The sequence below is a fragment of the Phoenix dactylifera genome, chromosome 1, assembly GCF_051530095.1.
Source record: "Phoenix dactylifera cultivar Ajwa chromosome 1, Ajwa_hap1_PhDact_Kaust_v1.1, whole genome shotgun sequence".
NCBI lineage: Eukaryota > Viridiplantae > Streptophyta > Magnoliopsida > Arecales > Arecaceae > Phoenix > Phoenix dactylifera.
The window spans coordinates 9170304-9188128 of NC_143190.1; the positions used below are offsets into that span (position 1 = coordinate 9170304).

A 17825-nucleotide genomic window follows, 5' to 3' on the forward strand; every position below is an offset into this window, starting at 1 on the left:
AGAGGTCGGCTTGGCAGGTGCTAAGGTTGGCTTAGCATTCTTGATTCCGAGATTTGCTCGATAGGGTGCCCTGAGCTCGAGGGTCGGGGCGCGTTGTTAGATGAGGTGCTCCGAACTTGGTCGAGGCGTATCATCGAATATTAAGGGCGCCCCGAGCTCGGCCGGGGCACGTCGACAAATATAAGAGGCATCCCGAACTCGGCCGGGACGCATCGGGAAATATAAGGGGCGCCCCAAACTCGGCCGGGGCGCATCAGCGAATATAAAGGCGCTCCGGCCTCGGCCAGGGCGCATCGGCAAATAGACCTGTGGTTGAAGGAGCTTTTGGGCTCGCAACTGACATAGCAGGGCGTTCCGAGTTCGGGCCCGAGACGTCATTATAAGCATCAGAAAAGGTTGCTGCAGGTCGTAGCAACAGAAAGATCCATCCAAGGTTAATTGAACATTCGGCGGAGTCCGAGATTGGGCCGGTTCTAATTGCCTGGTCGGTGTTGTGGTCTACCCGGCTGGGATGGGATGGGATGATTCCTTGCCCTGTGCAGGACGATCCATTTTGCCTCCCATCACTAACTTTTTCCATCTGTCAGCTTTTCTAATAACTCTGGAAGCATTGTTATGGAATCCCAACCATTATACCAAAACTTGCATTTTTCGATTAAAATCAGAACAAAATATCACGCTGGATCATGCAAGGCATGAATATTTTCATCCTTCTGCAAGCGAGCACAAAATTGGTAATGTTTAACCAAAGATGAACACAATGGTATGCCTTGGGTATCTATGTGAGAGATTTGATGGCTTTCCCAAGAGTACGGTGCATGCACACACGCCTTCTCGCATGCGAGTGGGCATAGAGAGGGACAATAATATTAACGTACTCTTGAAAAGATAGTTGAGCTGGTCCTCTTCCTCTCCAAAATCAATAATAGACCGTTTCAATTAAAGATCCAAATTATTGGATATGAATTGCACTATAAAAAAAAGCAAAAAAGCGGTAAACTTCAGTGGTCACTAATTTATACATCCAGTGTACAAAAATAAATAGTACCAATTGCACAAATACAAATTGAAAATCTATTTTATAGATCATGATCTATACATTTTAAAATAGGTAGATTTAAATTCACTAATTTTTTTATTAGATAAGAGTAAATTATAGTGTCATGTGATTAAAATTTGTCCATTTTAGTATCTATTTTATGATTAGGTTAGAAAACTCCAAAATTTATGGATTTTGGTTTTTTAGATTTTTTTTGTGATTTATATCATATGTTCAATAGTTTTGATCTTGAATTTGGATAGTTTATTATTGAAAGTAAGAAAAACATCTCAACCATCCTTTTATATATATATATATATATATATATATATATATATATATATATATATATATATATATATATATATATATATATATATATATATATATATATATATATATATGGTATGAACTATGCTTCTCTCAAGAGAAGAGAATATCTACTCTCAAGTTGGAAATTAATAGTCTGGCGCCCAAATTAAAGTTCTTTTTAGTTGTCATGATCCATACTACTAGAAATATATAGAAATGAAAAATCACATGTTTCAATGGTATCTTACTTATGCATCAAATGAGTGCAAAAAATATACGATTAAAACAATATACAACCATATTTTGATATGATTGAAGCATTAATTTCTATTTATTATTAATTGTACATGTTTTACCATTTGTAGATTATAATAAATAAGATGGATTCTTAATATAAATGCTTTATCCTATATTTTAGCATGCTAGCACAATAAAAACAGCCAATTTATATTTTTTTGATGCTACGATAGAGATTTTCAAAATATGTGATTTTTTATTTTTATATATTTTTAACTGTATAGATTATGATCAACAATGCTAGTTTTCAATTTGAGTGCTTGATTATTAATTTTGGATCCAAAAAAAAAAAAGTAGATGCCCTCTCCTCCAGAGAAGAGCAAAGCACCTCTCTCTCTCTCTCTCTCTCTCTCTCTCTCTCTCTCTCTCTCTCTATGAGAAGGAAAAATGAGAGTATTTTAGTTCAATTACAAAGATGGTAAAGACAGGGAGACATAAGTTATAATCTACCTCGTATTATAGATGCATATATTTTAAAAACAAAGAAAAGTTTCATTTATATTTCTTTTAATATTAACAACGAAAATAAGCAATCTATGCATTAGATAATTCTAAGTTTAGTAATTGACTTGAACATGCATGCTTTAAGCTTTACATATAAAATACTATCTTAGTGGATGGTTAGAAAAATGAAAGTGCTAATTTACCAAATTGGTGAAACTATCTCAACAATTTAGGTTTAAAACCTACATTCAACAAAGTTTGGGCATATAGAATACCTACTTAGTTCATACAACTCATTACTTATATTTTTTAAAAAATAAAGATACAGCACAATCAGTCAATCTTCAAACTCAGGTGAGTCACAAGCAAATTTTGAAGCTCATATTATCTCCAAAAAATTCGAAGAATAAGCAAAAATGGTGTATACTCGACTCCATACCAAAATCTTATGAATGCAGGGAGATGATCTTGTTGTGGATTATTCACTATATAACATAGAATTGAATTGAAAGTAAAGCAATGATCCGATTGGTGCACATTAGCTTTTTTTTAATATAATTTTAAAAATAAGATAATCATGGAGATCTCTGGTATTGGAAATTTGGAACATGCTCCCACAGTTCCACCTCATGCCTACACCAGAAACAAACATTAAAAATATCATATATATATATACACATTAAAAATATAAAATAAAAAAATATATATATATATATTAAAATGAAGAAATTTACAAGTCCAGCGTGGTGCTCCACGGAATGCCGTGGACGCATCAATCTCCTCCGAACGGCGGCCAGCCCTCCCTCCGGCCACGTCCGACGGAAACGTATTAATAAATGGAGGAGAGCATGGGCCCCGCCGAGCCGGCCACCCACTGGTCCGCACGCTCCCTCCTCGCACGGAAGCGCTCTCTCATACCTCCACCAAACCCTAGCTTCGCTTCTTCCCTTCTCCCACCTCTCAAACCCCCCAACTCCCTCTCGATTTCTCGCTTGCCGATTTGATAGAGGAATTAGTGCGGTGTTCCGCTGCCTATCATTCTCCATTAATCAGGTAACCCAGCACGGAAAAACAAATTCAACAGTTACCCTCTTTGTAATTTTTCTATAATTTTTCCCGACAGTTTATTTCTGATTAATTAATTGGGTCGGTTTTCTAGATCTGGCCTGATGATGATCACGAAGCGAGTCCTTGGACCATAAAAATATGAACTTGCACTCCTTTTAATTGCTTTCATTTGCACCTATTTGCTTCTCATCACTTACTTCTTCGGGAATGATATCCTTGGATATGTAGATAAGCAGGAAAATGGGGGCCGCAGAGGATGCCGATGTGCCTCCAAATCCAGGATGGGTTCCGCATCTGGATATGCAGTTCGACAGTGAAGACGCTGCATACGCTTTCTACAATACGTATGCCGCTCGTGTCGGATTCAGTGTCCGGAAGTCCAAAATGTGGACGACTTCCAAGGATGTTCTTGCGGCCAGGACATTCGTGTGCTCCAAGCAGGGCTTCCGCCAGAAGAAGAAGGGGTTCGAGCCGAAGAAGCCTCGGCCAGCGACGAGGACGGGCTGCCCTGCGTGCATGACCATCAAGATTACTCCCAGCGGTAGATATCGTGTGACCGAATTCGTGCCGGACCATAACCACCTGCTTGCGAACCCGTCGGCAGCTCACCTGCTCAGATCCCACCGGTCAAAGGTCAAAGCGAGAATTGCGGATGATTCAGGGATGCCGCCGGATACTAGTGGCGATCACCTGTTGAAGCGTAGGAAGGCGATGCAGGTGGGTGACGCAGGTGCTGTGCTCGAATACCTTCAAAGGACGCAAGTTGAGAATCCGTCCTTCTTTTATGCCATACGAGTTGATGGGGATGATAACATGACTAGCTTCTTTTGGGCCGACGCAAAGTCCATGATGGACTATCAGTACTTTGGCGATGCGGTGTGCTTCGACACAACTTATAAAGCAAATGATTATGGTAGGCCGTTTGCATTGTTTGTCGGTGTAAACAATCACAAGCAAACGATTATCTTTGGCTCCGCACTGCTTTATGATGAAAGTGTTGAATCTTTCCGGTGGCTGTTTGATACCTTCAAGAATGCAATGCATGATAAACAGCCAAAGACAGTTCTAACAGATAAATGCATGGAAATAGCTGATGCATTAGTCGCAGCGTGGCCGGGCACAGCTCATCGAATATGTGCGTGGCATGTGTACCAAAATGCCATGAAGCACCTAAATCAAGTCTTTGAAGGTTCGAAAACTTTTGCGCATGACTTTGGTCAATGTATTTTCGATTATGAAGAGGAAGAGGAGTTCGTATATGCATGGAGAGCAATGGTAGACAAGTATGATCTCAATGATAATGAATGGTTGGCAAAGCTATATGAAGATAGGCTTATGTGGGCTTTACCTTATGGAAAACAAGTATTTTGCGCAGATATCGGAAACAATCTACAAAAAGAAAACCTGGTCAGTCTGCTCAAGAAACATTTGAGCCCACAACAAGATCTTTTGCCCTTTTTTGAGCATTATGACACATTACTGAATGAGAGAAGGTGCCTGGAGTTACAAGCTGATGTACATGCTAGTCAAAATTTCTTGAAAGCACCCTCTTTGCGTATGCTGAAGCAAGCTGCAAATGTGTACACACCTGCAGTTTTTAAAGCATTCCAAAATGAGTTTGAGATGTACATGGACTGCATGGTATACCACTGTGGGGATGTTGGGGCAGTATCAGATTATAAGGTGATTGTTGATGAAAAATCTATAGAGCATTTTGTTAGATATGACTCATCAGACAATTCAATTTTTTGTAGTTGTAAAAAATTTGAATTTGCTGGAATTCAATGCCGTCATGTGTTTAAAGTACTGGATTATAGAAATATCAAAGAACTTCCACCACGGTACATCTTGAAGCGGTGGAGAAAAGATGCTAAGCTGGCTGCTGTAAGAGACCGTCATGAGTATCCATCTGCCGACAGTTCAAAGTCACTCGTAGCAAATCGTTATAATTATCTGTGCTGCATTTTCAGTACAGTTGCAGCAAGGGCTGCAAAGACAGTGGAAGCATTTACATTTATTGAAAGCCAATCAGAGTTGCTTCTGGAACAAGTAGAGCATATTTTGCAAACAAGAACTTTTGAGATACCGCAATTGACTATCGCCTCAATTATACAACCACGGAATCTGATTGATAGTGTAGTTGAAAGTCTAAATCATGATAATAACGCTGACACAAATGTTATCATTAGTGCAACAAATGGTATATCCTTTATTTACTGATCTACAGGTTCTGGAAACTATGCTTGATACTTTGTCAATATCAAATCAGTACTTCTAAATATTTGCAGGTATCTTAGGTTTCTGATGCATGTTTTCAGCCATTCTATGCCACTGCTTAAATTCAGTCCAGGTAATCACCTATCGAAATATGTTTTTATGGCATTTCTTTCCCAAGCTAATATCATGTCATATGTTAACTAATTTACTGAGACTTACTTTCCATATTTGTCAATGATGACTTCAGACCATGAAAATTTCCCAAATGATTGTTCTCTAACAAGATATAAAGACAATACAGATGAAGACTACTCTGACAGGGAGGACTTTGAAGGCGAGGAATTTTTGAAGATTTGTCTGAGAAAGATTGGATATTGTTGACTTTAGTGGACATGTATTCCCTGCAAATGAGGCTTCCTGAGCCATAGATTGATGTGGTCCAAATGCTTCTCTTTTGGAGCTAGCAGATTCCATACATGCTGAGCAGATCACAGAAGAACCTGATTGTCATTTAGGAGAATCTCCTATATGAGGTTCTGCTGAAGAGATAGGTAATAAAGGAGGTATGCACAGAAGACAAATGGCAAGAGGAAATGTTTGCTGGCTGACAATGAATCCATGATCTGTATTCCAGATCCAACCATTGGAATTGGGCTTCTGAATCAGAGTATGCATATTGCAACAAGAAAGGTACCTGAGGCAGCTACAGGTCCACCATACTTCTAAAATGTGGCCCTAGCACCAGGAGATAGTTGGGAAAGAATCTCATGATTCTTATATGACATTGAGCTGGAGTTCATGGACTGAAATTGCTTTTGTGCTGCTGCCCGAAAGAGAGCTTATGTTCACAACCTGCCATCCATGATGGATCTCCTCTTCGTCCCTCTCCAAATTCTCAATCATTTCTCAAAAAAATCATTTAGTGATTTATCATTTGACACTGTATTGGCCAACTGCTGGTTGGCAGAAAGACTAAGACATACTTTATGTGATTCTTTGGCTAGAATATCAATTATTTATTATGCTAATATCGATGTTGATCACATGCCTCAATACCATAGGCATACTAATCTCCCGGCATTCACACCAACTGTGCGATGGAAGAAGTCTTCAACTGGACGACAAGAGCAGTGGCTTTGGTGTTTGGGATATTGTGCTACACTAGGATATTTTTGATACATTGTGCTACTTTTCTTCTGTCAGGTACAAACTCAATCTGCGTATGGAATTATCTACATAGTTTATGCTGTTAGTTAATTCACTTGAACATATTCTAATTATGCTTTTATATTAATTGTAATCTTACAAGCTTATGTTTTTCATGCTTTAGCAATGACTCAAGGAGGAGGTGGCCATTTGCTAACATGCTGATGGCAGGATTTTCCATAGTTTACTTCTTCATTAACATTTCTCCTTTACTTGATTATTTTTGCTATTAATAAAGTTTTGATTTTTAAAGTAATATTAGGATGTTGTTCTAATGGGATAGTATATTCGAAGTGTATAGGAACAAGTTTCATGGTAACCAGTTCCGAACTACCTATGGTAGGAGACCAGCATATACTGATATAGCATCGGATCGTACTAATACACCAATATATATATATATATATATATATATATATATATATATATATATATATATATATATATATATATATATATATATATATTATTTTTAAGGTTTTTAAGCTTATTTTATTTAGTTCTAAGTGAAATATGGGATTTTGTGAGCTCATTTATAATGTTTAAATATAATATACTGTATTTTTTTTTATATTACACATCTAAAGAATGGTGACTATATAATACATGTTAAATTAAGTATAGCATTTAAAATGTAAAATACTCATATTAAAAAGTTAGAAATGCAACATATATGCATCTAGTCAACTTTAAGTCTAGTGTCGTTGTCTCTCATACACATCTAAGTCATGTTTGTAGTCGGGCCATGGGACTTGACTCCAATGGTATTGTGCCTATCTAGGATCCTGGTAGCATGTCTGTACTGAATGATCATGCTGATACTGTTGCTCTGTTAGGTACAAAGGCGGAAATCCATAAAAGGACTGAGCAAGGTCCGATCTATAGTCTAACTAAGGCCGAGGAGGATTATACTTGCTCAAACATGAAGACTCAAAGGGCGCATATCCATATAGATCATAGCTCAGCACAGGATGATATGATTCGATATAGGATGATAATCCTGACTAGCGGAAGGATCCTAATACGTCCAAGATTCCCACTCGGCGCACCACCTCATCAGCCAGATAGGTATCATGTCCACCACCTCTAGGTCCTATCCTCTTGTACACTATGGTGTCCTTCCTAGCTTGAGGTTTATGATCCTTATCGTGCTTCGCATACTCAAACTAGGACTTACCAGTCAACGAAGTAATCATAGGAAACTGCAAGCCACTCCCTCTCTATCCACTTCCTCCTCCTTGACCATCGAACCCATCATTACTCGACGAGTCATTATTATCATTGCTTATATCATAAGATGACTTGGGCAATCTATTATAGGAGTGCTCGGTAATCTAGGAGTCACTATGAATTGGCTCCTCATTCACTCTTTCCAATGGACCTGCTTTCTTCCTTTCTGTTACGTTGCTTGATTGGATGTCTAGGGTATTGGCTTCTTACCCTTACTTGATCGACCTCCCTGACTCTCCTATTTGTCTCGCATGGGTACACTACATTGACTAGTTCTGCCCCCTTGAATGGTTCTACCTTCCTGCCTAGCTCTGTCTCCCTAGCCCTACTACCCTAGCTGATTCTAGTACTGTAGTGTCCTCTTCTAAACATCTGTTTGTCAAATCTTTGATTTGAGATCTCCAACTCTAAACTAGATTATGACCTTGACTGGCTTCTCCCTGAACTTTACAGTGGCTGCAACTACCGAACATCGGCTTGTTGTTGACTTGATACATGTCAATCTACTCAGTTCTCTGAATTCACTTCGGCTTGCTAATCTATGAGAACGGTCTGATCAAGGAGGTGGTCTTGGGTCATCAAGCTCATTAACCTATCACATGATCCTCCTCATCATATACAAAGTCATATAGTTGATCCTCATACATTAGATCGAGTTCATGCTGAAGCTATTTCAATGCCAGTCATATGTTGTAGTTCATATGTTGTAGTGCACAAAGGCGATGCATTTGGTCTTTCTTGAGTCAAATTGTTTCTCTATTTGCTGCGGATCAACGCAATGGTTGACCAATTGCACTCACACCCACAAGCTAAAACTCTCTATGACTGGGGCTGCCCCACCATAGTAAAGCCACCACTTAGCTACAAACGAAAATACATTGTCCATCAGCCCCTAATTGGTGTTGACATATTAAGTGAAAGATCTAGTGTAGAATGGTACCTAGACAAATTTATCTCTTACTAGCAACTAGACCTCTCTCTAAGACCATACTATCGCCCTTCTTATATTCTTTGCTCTGCGATGCACATAATTTATGGTATTATTGTGCAAGATTCACAAATCAAAGATATATTATAATGGGTGACTGGTATTTAAGTAATGCTTAACCCTTCTGCTTGGCAGCGGTCAATGCATCATCCTTCATCTTGGAGATAACATTCCTCAATGAACTTAAGAGCTCAACATTCCTCGACATACTCAAGAGTTCCTCATCAGTGTCCATCCCAGAAACTGTATAGATATACTTCGGGTTGTTATAAAAAAAAAAGAGACTGCAGAAGAATCTCACCAAATTATATGTAAAGTTAAAACAAGAAAGGAGATTGAAACTTCATTCTGGCAGCTGGAGAATTCAAAATCTCCAAAATTTATCTTTATTAAATGACAAATTTGCCCATGATATGAGCTGCTTGTTGTGTTGCTGCAAATCACTGACAGTAATCAGCACTTGTTTACTAACACTTTTAAGAAAAATTTAACTTTCAGCATTTTGTTTGTTATCTTCCATTATTTTAAGGTGCTCATCACCCTAGAGATTTAGACCTAGCTTACTTTGCCAAATCGGTGTCTTAAAATTTAAGCAACCTTTAGCTGCATAATGCTTCAAATAGTTTGCAGATTCAGCCTTCTTGGAAACAGGCTCCTTTGCTTCTTGGTTGCTAAAGGCCTCAAAAATATGGTTCAGGAGATTTGTTCTTGCATGCCCATATCTCCTTGACACGGGCAGTCAAAAGTGTTCCCAGCAATGTATTAGACTGGCATGCAAGTATGTGCTATAGGTTGATGGGTGGCTTAAGTGTAATTTTTCTCAGAGAAGGCAAGGGACAGTTGTGGGATTGTCTTATAAATTTTGCAACATCATGATTTGTATGTTCCACAATTGTTTCCCTATCTAAGATTTAAATTTGTTTCCCTTAAAACTTCTGTAATCTGTTTACAAATGTTGTAATGCTTTCAGATGGGTTTCTGTATGTAATGCATCTTTTAGGTAAGAATGAATTCTTTGCTAAATTTAATCACTTTTTCTCTTCTTAATAGCATGTTAACATTCAAATTAAAATTCCTTCTCTCTTACAGATACGTCATTTTGTTTCTATGTTGCTAAACCAAGTTCCATTAGATTTGTGGTTTAGGTGCGGACTTATGAAGATTCTCTTTGAGAGTGTATTTTGTTCTCTGAAATTTTCTGAGGTACTGAGATCGGTTTACTGTTCTGTTTTTCCAAGTACGAACCATTTTCTTGTCTTGGAACATATAATTACAAGATGCCTCTATAGGTAGGTTTCATGGTAAACATTGAAAGTAACACTGATCAGTATTGTGCCCTAGGTTCTAGCAGAGTTCTAATCCTCTACGGTAATGCATGTCTAGATGGATGGCTGTTACCCATTGTACTAGCTTGAGAGATGGTGCGACAACAATCCATTTCCTAATTATGGTAGCTTGAGAGATGATCGACAGCCATCCATTTTTGAGAAGGGCGACGTGTCATCCATCCAAATATGCATTGCGGTGCAAAATATGCATATCAGAGGATCTCGGCTTGCAGAAACCATGGTATGGTTCTTATCAGGGCGTTTGCTGACCACTGGCTCTCAGTGGCTTTGGCCATTGCCTACAGATAGGATTCTCACCACCCATCAGGTATGAAAACATTGTCATTGGTTGCCATGTTTACAGGAGCTTCACCCAGGGTCTTCCAAGACCCTGATTTCACTTGAGAACGTCGACTGTTACACCTCCAATTGCTGTGTCTGGAGTCTGGACCAGCAGATCCCGCCACCTTCTTAACAATTTTCGACCCTGGTACTGCAGGATAGATAACCTTTCTTGCCCATTTAACCGAACAATCTTCTTTTTGGTTTGAATTGTAACATCATTGAGAAAAAGACACTTCAGACTATTTGTGTTCATTTAGAGTTCCAACTGAAGTTTTAGGGGTCCATCAAGGGAATTCTAAGCATTTAATTATTCCCAAGTGCATTACTTTTGAATGTTTTATGCCTGAGTACTGCATGGCCATCTTTCCATTGTTGAGGTCAAATTCCCTCAACCAAAACCGAGCAAATAAAAAAAAACCACGATAAAATAATTTCTTGATGCTCACAAAGTGATTTTGTACATACAAGGAAAAATACATCCTACCAGTCTTTCAAGATTTGAAGCCTATTAAAATGGAGGTAATTTATGATGGCTTATTTGAATATAAGGTCTTGCAGATATCCCAAGGTTCAAAATACACATGCACTTTGTTCTGTTATTTGTATACACTGCACATGATAAAGGTGCCCAACTTAACTAACTTGACTCGTGTCTTACATAGATATCTTCTTTCTTTGTTTCTTTTTCGTTCTTTCGACGGAAACATCTCAGAAAACCATTAGGGAGCATATGGTATCTGGTTTCAGCCTTTCAAGTTTACCGGTGATTGCAGGTATAATATATCATACCGGCCCAAACCGTATGATACGGCGCATACCGTATCGTACCGGTTTGGTATCGGTATGGATGGCGTACTGACACTTAGAAGGCCACATTCCATACTATACCGACACAGTGCTAATGTGGCATCAAAGTTCGGTACCGAGACAACGAATTTTAATTATGGTTGTGTTCTTGCTTGCTCTTCTTTCACCTATGCCTTTTCACAATATTTCATGAGAGCATCAACAGCCATCACGGAATTGGTGAAAAAGCATCTCATCGGTAACAAATAAATGGACAGAATGGAAGCATAAGGGATGAGTAAAACAGTTGATACCATGACTTACCCTTAACGATGACCTTGACAAATAATTCGCATGCTTCACAAATTTTCTCATCTGTCTGCTGGTGAATAATGTTTACTCAGAAGCTCAAATATGAAGTAAGACGAAAAAATCAAATGCAAATATTGAAACCATTTGCATCAAAAATCAATTGCAAATATTGGAAAGCGTTGGATGAACAATAATTTGATTTGCTAAATTATGTTTTGAAAATAGATTGATTATATTTTTATGCTAAATCATAATATTTGTATTTGATTATTATATCTTATATCATTATACAGGGTTCTGCTTAGGAGTGAGAATAGAAACGATATTCAACAATATTGATATATTTTAATTTTAGTATTGCTGTTAGAATTTTTTTATAGGTTTTGAAGTATAATGATGTCAGACTCTTGAATTCTATCTGTTAGTTAGTTTTGTTAATTAATTCAATTTTTAATTTTAGTTATTTTAATTTTGCCACTGCGATACATTTGATATTATATTGAAATGTCTTACATGTTTGTGGAGAGAGTTCTCCATAACTATGTAGCAGTTGCTACCCCAGCTCATAATTTGGGATCGGGGGCATGGCAAAAATAATCCATCTTCTCTATAAGTGACATCAATTCCTTATTTTTCTCATACTCTGCCCCTCCTGCCTCTTCCTTTACCCCAACTAAATGCAAGAGTAGAGTGACATGGTGCATCCGGAATGGATGCAATAATATTAGCACCTACATAAAATTTCAATTTAGGCATTCATGATAATAGGACAATAACTGGTAGTTCCACCTTAGATCTCTAGTTTATACTTTTGCACACTTCTACTCTCCACTCAGAATAGGAACTAACCCTATTTAGCTGAATAAATGAGACACTTTTGGGATGCATGCGTTGGATGCGTTTATGCTGCCCCTTGCAAATCCTTCTCATCCTTTTATATGGTGTCCCTCATTTTTCTGTTGTTGAAAAATTTATAATAGCAATACCGAGAAATAGAACCCCAGAAAATCATACAAATATATAAAAAAAACATACTATTCATCGCAACCATTGATTAAATCTTGAAGATAACATGCAACCACGGCAAAGAAAAGGAAACTGAATAACAATTAGAGCAATGTAAGGTAATCATGTGTCTAGCCTAAGAATTTCCCCTCTCTCTCTCCAATTTCTATATGGTGGCTCTCAATAGGGCGAACCACCAATGATAGCACAGGCTACCGCATTCTAGACAGAGAGAGGATGTAGCCCTAGAGTTTATTTTATTTTGGGCTCCCTCATCAAGAGTCCAATCTTTAAAACATGCCTTGCATTTTTTTTTTTGGTTAAAACAACTATTTCATACATTATGAGTACGAATACATCTAATAAAGTCAGAAAACATCTTTCATACAATACCAAAAGCAGATGTAGGATCATACCGAACTATATTAGGGTTTACTGATCTAACGTCCAACCCATTTTTCGCACTAGGAAAATCCGATCAATGTCAGCCCACAGCATCCACACTTGGTCTTATTATATGAAATGAAGTATCGAAATTCATCTGCAAAATGGATCAAATGCAAAGCAAATGGATGATTAACCCACGTTCCATTCACCCTCCTTTGACCAACATAGCTTTATCAGTAAGCGAACAGCAATTGATTTGTAATTATCTCAGATGAGCTTGGATGATAACTAAAGCCACCATTTTAACAATGGAAGCAATTACATTTCAGATAACCAGATGTGAGATAGTGACAAAATATCACAAAGCTTCATCAAATCCCTACTGTGGCAAAAGATTCCTGATGTCCATCGGACAATATACATCTATTTTTCATAAATAAAAAGCCAAAACATCATGCAATCCTGCAGGTAAAGAGTGTCCCCCCTGCTTGGTTATTTGAACATACCCTATAGAAGTAAAGCTACCACATTCTTATCCGACTTGACGGGCATTTCACAGAGATATCCCCTCATCACAGAGATTCATCAGACGGCACAAGTCATTGGTTTTCAGCTTGTTAAGTTTGGACAGGATTAGAGGAACATACTTGTAGACCATCTGCTTGCACTGCGAAATCATAAAAATGGCAGCAGAAGTCATTGGTATGCATTCCAATGAGGACCATGCCATCAATGATTGTTTACAGAGATGAAATGCTTACTTGCTCTTCATTCTCGTCTGCTTCTTCGCAGTACTCGATAAGGATCTCCATTATCTTCATCTGAATAAGAAGTGAAATGAAATGGGTACTTAAACACAAGAAGAGGAGGATATTCTTTGATATAATACTAATTCATCGAAGCACAATCGATTACCCTCATCTTGGGCGTCTTTAATTGAATGACAAGATCTTTAACAGCTCTGCGGCATGCTAAACAAGTTTTCTCGTCCGTCTGGTAGTAAATGACACAGATTTAGATTCAAATAAAACCACAAAAGTTATGCAATATCATGGAACTTGGGGTTGAAAAAGACTATTGTTACCACCAGTAGTTCAGTGTACAAGCACTATAAAATCTGGTTATCTCATGAAGAATAATCAATGTGATGAGCAGAGATTTTACTAGTTATTTTTAAAAAAAACATTCAGCCCCCTCACTGCATCACACTGTTGTAAGTAAAAAATATTATTTTGAATATAGGCAAAGTGTGCATGGAGACACAAAAATATCCAATATGTAAGTATGTGGCCTAGTTGTGCAATAGTTCAAGACATTCATTTAATGGATTTTTAGATTGAATTGATGTATGGCTTGCATGCTATGGGAGAAATGGAGCTTTGTGTGGCCGCTACAATCTATAAAAGCTCATGTTACCTCAGGAGAAAACTTGTTTAGAAAGATGAGACTCTTATCATTTTGAAGCATGTGTTCATCCAAACATAATCCTGTGTTGTTGCAGAGACTTTCTTCATTGTAAAGATCTTGCAAAGACAACCTAGTTTGAAGCATGTATGCTTCTGACTTTTGTAGACACTGCAAGGATAAAGCAAGCCATGCTTGGTGAAAATAGTGTCAGCTGGATTAGTAAATTAAAGGTAACCATTTGGGTGGAAGTCTGTACCTTAGACTTGAGATCAGAAGGCAGAATATGGCAAATTTCACTTGATAGCAAATCAACATACCCAAACAGATTTGGATCACTCAAGGCTTTCTCAGTTTTTCTTGAAGCCTCCAGGCATGAATTACAAATGGAAGACAGGCCTTTCATTGAAGAATGCTTGTTTCCTATGGAGAAGCCACTTACTAGTTATGATTGAAGGCAAGATGGGTTTCATAGAAATTGACAGTCTCATTAAGGAGGTGTGCATCAAATTTGAATGTGAACTACTTTATCCATGTATTTATTGGTTTTCTTTTTTTCTTAGCAGCAGCAGCACCTCCTTCATTGTGAATTTGTTCGTGCCCGGTATCTGGACTAATATCGAATAAAAACTATAATGGTGATTTTTCATGATTTACTTGCACTCACCTCGATCCATAAACTCGGGCTCGACCCCAAGCCTAGCATCCACATGAGATAGCATAACAAGTAGAACAACAAAAGAGGATAACATTCCCATTTCCATCTTCTACTCACCTTCAATATGTTAGATAGCCAATATTACACAAGTTCTTTAAAATAAAAAATAAATAAATAATGCAAAGCAACATTTAAACCAACAGTAAAAGCGTAAAATTGTTTGCGACACCAGTTCTTATCTTGGATTTCTTTTTGAGTGAAAATTAATCGTTTATCCTGATAATTTAAGCACTTAGGTAATAGTGCAACTTTAAATGCTAAAACAAATTTAAATCCTGAAATTAACTTCGTGATTGTTAAGAAACAAGGCTAACTAAGAAAATTTACTAATATTGAAAAGAAAAAAGATCTTTTGTATTGCCATGGACCCATGCAAGGAGACATGAACACTTCATATGATATCAAGAAGCTGTGCTTTAAGCTTAAACTTATATAGATAGATAGCGAGACCAGCATATTAGGAATCTAAGAGATTGAGACATACCAATCACTCTTTGTGAGGAGCTGAGATGATATGGCTGAAGCAGCGGGCAGTGAAGGTATTAATAACCAGCAGCAGCAATGAAAGCATATTTCTCTCCTCGTTTTGCTCATTTTCCTCTTCTTTCTTCCACTCAACTTGTTTTATTCCACACGTATCGTGTAAGAAGGACCGAGAGACGTCGTTTGGTCACACAATGCTTTGGATGTGGCAAGAATAAGAGAAAGAACACAACATATGGTGTACCATCACAGCATCAACATACGGAAGCTATAGCTTAATCATGGGCTTATGCACCTTCCCAGAAGGTGCCTGAGGGCCACGTAGGAGTGCTCAATCTAGTAACATTCAGACACTGGTCTTGTTAGGGAAGCTGGTAAAGCCTCCTGCAAACCTATCGTGGAAACTATTATGGTCTAGGTGGCACTTTAGATGGTGGAACTTTATGTGCTTGAGGGCTGTTTGGGTTGGTCTGTATTAAGTCCGGCGTGTTCTGAGAGCCAGTGTAGTCCTGTTCTAGAGTGACTCAACTACGGTGATCGGTTGGATCCAAAGGTGCATGGGTGACATGGATGGATGTCACCCATTACTCCGAAATATTCGGGCCACGGTAGGTGGAGACATTGTCTTCCAAGCCAAGCATATCTATGAAAAGCCAACAGAGCTACGAATTGGGTGGCCTCATATATGGCTGATCATTCTAGAGGAGCTCTCTAGGTTAGTGAGAGGGAGCTTCCTAGAGCACTCCGAGACTTGTTATATTTTGATTTTTCTAAATATATTCACACTAGAAATGTATGAGTCATCCATTGTAGAAAAAAAAAACTTTACATGCTTTTTTCTTCACCTACGTCTCAAAAGCCTCTATGCTATATATGACAAAGATGGTAGAAAAGAAAGACACCATCAGGCATGAAGTTAAGATGCGCTGGTGCTCACCATGTGAGATATAGAATAGGAGAGAAAGCATAGCCATGATCATATGAGAGAGCATTGGTGACGTCTTACACAAAAATGCACTCCCACTTATAGCTCATAAACTTTTATTTCTCTCTCTAAATAGGAGTTTGATTAACAGGGTATGATTTTGTCAAAGAAGGGATAAGTATGGAATATAGATTTCCCAATGGATGGGTAATAAAAATTTCGAAGAGCAGATTGCAGGAATAATTATCTTTATTTCTATGATAATCATAATTAACGGCTTTGTAGAAGCATTACAACAAGACAACAACGTTATTGAAGTCTTGAACTAAGCTTAGGGCTTGTCGGCATCGTTGTTATTTTTGTGTTTTTGTTTTTCTACAAATTAGTGAAGTGATATGTTGGGTTTGATGTTAAAAGTAGCATCTAGCTGCTTGCGAAAGTATTACTAATGCGAGGCTCGTCTTGGAAGCGGGTGGTATTCATATTGAAGGAGATTTGGCTGTGGTGATCAATTAGATCTAGAACCAACATAGGGCTAGCGATAGACATCCACTTTTGCAGAACATCAGCAAGTTGACGATGGATTGTGGTGCTTTTTGAGCCACTCAGGAGATTAACAGGGCTACTGACTGGGTCACCTCTTTTGTTGCCCAGCACTCGAGTGATCTCCTTTGAGAGAGCTATAACATTATCCCACCGCCTTTGCATTATCTTTTTTTTTTCTGATTTTTTTGAATGTATTCATGCTAAAACAATATAACCCACCTGGTCTGTCAAAAAAAATAAAATAAAATAGCATCTACACAAAACTTATTCTATTCCTTGTTTTTGTTTCCACCTTTTTATAAAAGCAATAAATCTTTGCTACTAAAAGAATAAACATCTTGCAAAAAAATTCAAAATATAAAAGATTTTGTGTACATGTTGTTCAGCCTAGTCAATTTTTGTGTTAGGTTTTTGAAAATAAAAAACAGAAAACCAAAGCAATACTCAGCGGGCCCTTAGTTTCTTTTGTTTTGTGAGCCCATCAATGTTGGCATGCACATCTAAAATTGGTGGCCCACCCCCATCCCCAGCTACTTTGAGCTCAAAAAAGCTAATTACGATAGTAGTATAAGTCCAATGTTCTGGGCCGTAAAACCCAAATAAAATATCATGAGTCATACATTCATGGCCACCAGTTCACTCTTCATTTGAAGAAAGGAAAACAGAAATATGAAGTGTAAAAGAAATATTGGTCTTGTATAAGTGGCGATTAGATGAGTCTGGAAAATAGAATAATCAAACCAAGCCAGTTTATGTATGCCTTTAATATTTAATCAAGGATCGGA

General features: G+C 37.8%; 2 protein-coding genes across 5 annotated transcripts; one reads left to right on the forward strand and one right to left on the reverse strand.

Annotated features, from left to right (window-relative positions):
* Positions 1-2817: 2817 nt before the first annotated feature.
* Positions 2818-6405, forward strand: LOC103718785 (protein FAR1-RELATED SEQUENCE 5-like). 4 transcript variants are annotated; one of them, XM_088720319.1, is made up of 4 exons: positions 2818-3145; positions 3252-5360; positions 5449-5510; positions 5625-6405. In XM_088720319.1, the coding sequence occupies exons 2-3, from the start codon at positions 3401-3403 to the stop codon at positions 5463-5465; spliced, it is 1977 nt and encodes a 658-aa protein (XP_088576445.1). In that variant the 5' UTR covers positions 2818-3145; positions 3252-3400; the 3' UTR covers positions 5466-5510; positions 5625-6405. The 4 variants fall into 4 exon arrangements, with proteins under 4 accessions (XP_088576445.1, XP_088576453.1, XP_088576439.1 ...); XM_088720313.1 differs by having other exon boundaries at positions 2831-3145; positions 3389-5360; XM_088720327.2 differs by lacking the exon at positions 5625-6405 and having other exon boundaries at positions 2829-3145; positions 3389-5519.
* Positions 6406-13215: 6810 nt separating this feature from the next.
* On the reverse strand, positions 13216-15654 carry LOC103718784 (uncharacterized). Its single transcript, XM_008807751.3, has 7 exons — positions 15571-15654; positions 15036-15143; positions 14628-14791; positions 14381-14539; positions 13880-13957; positions 13726-13785; positions 13216-13631 (listed from the first exon to the last, which is right to left on the reverse strand). The coding sequence occupies exons 2-7, from the start codon at positions 15130-15132 to the stop codon at positions 13518-13520; spliced, it is 672 nt and encodes a 223-aa protein (XP_008805973.3). The 5' UTR covers positions 15133-15143; positions 15571-15654; the 3' UTR covers positions 13216-13517.
* Positions 15655-17825: the final 2171 nt, after the last annotated feature.

What these genes read in the sequence shown, in the direction of transcription:
- LOC103718785 (XM_088720327.2), top strand. Translation starts at nt 3,401, where the DNA reads ATGGGGGCCGCAGAGGATGCCGATGTGCCTCCAAATCCAGGATGGGTT.
- LOC103718784 (XM_008807751.3), bottom strand. Translation starts at nt 15,132, where the DNA reads ATGGAAATGGGAATGTTATCCTCTTTTGTTGTTCTACTTGTTATGCTA. An exon ending in TAAACAAGTTTTCTCCTGAG is followed by an intron (nt 13,958 to 14,380) that starts GTAACATGAGCT and finishes ATTTACTACCAG; the next exon opens with ACGGACGAGAAAACTTGTTT. An exon ending in TAAAGACGCCCAAGATGAGG is followed by an intron (nt 13,786 to 13,879) that starts GTAATCGATTGT and finishes CTTCTTATTCAG; the next exon opens with ATGAAGATAATGGAGATCCT.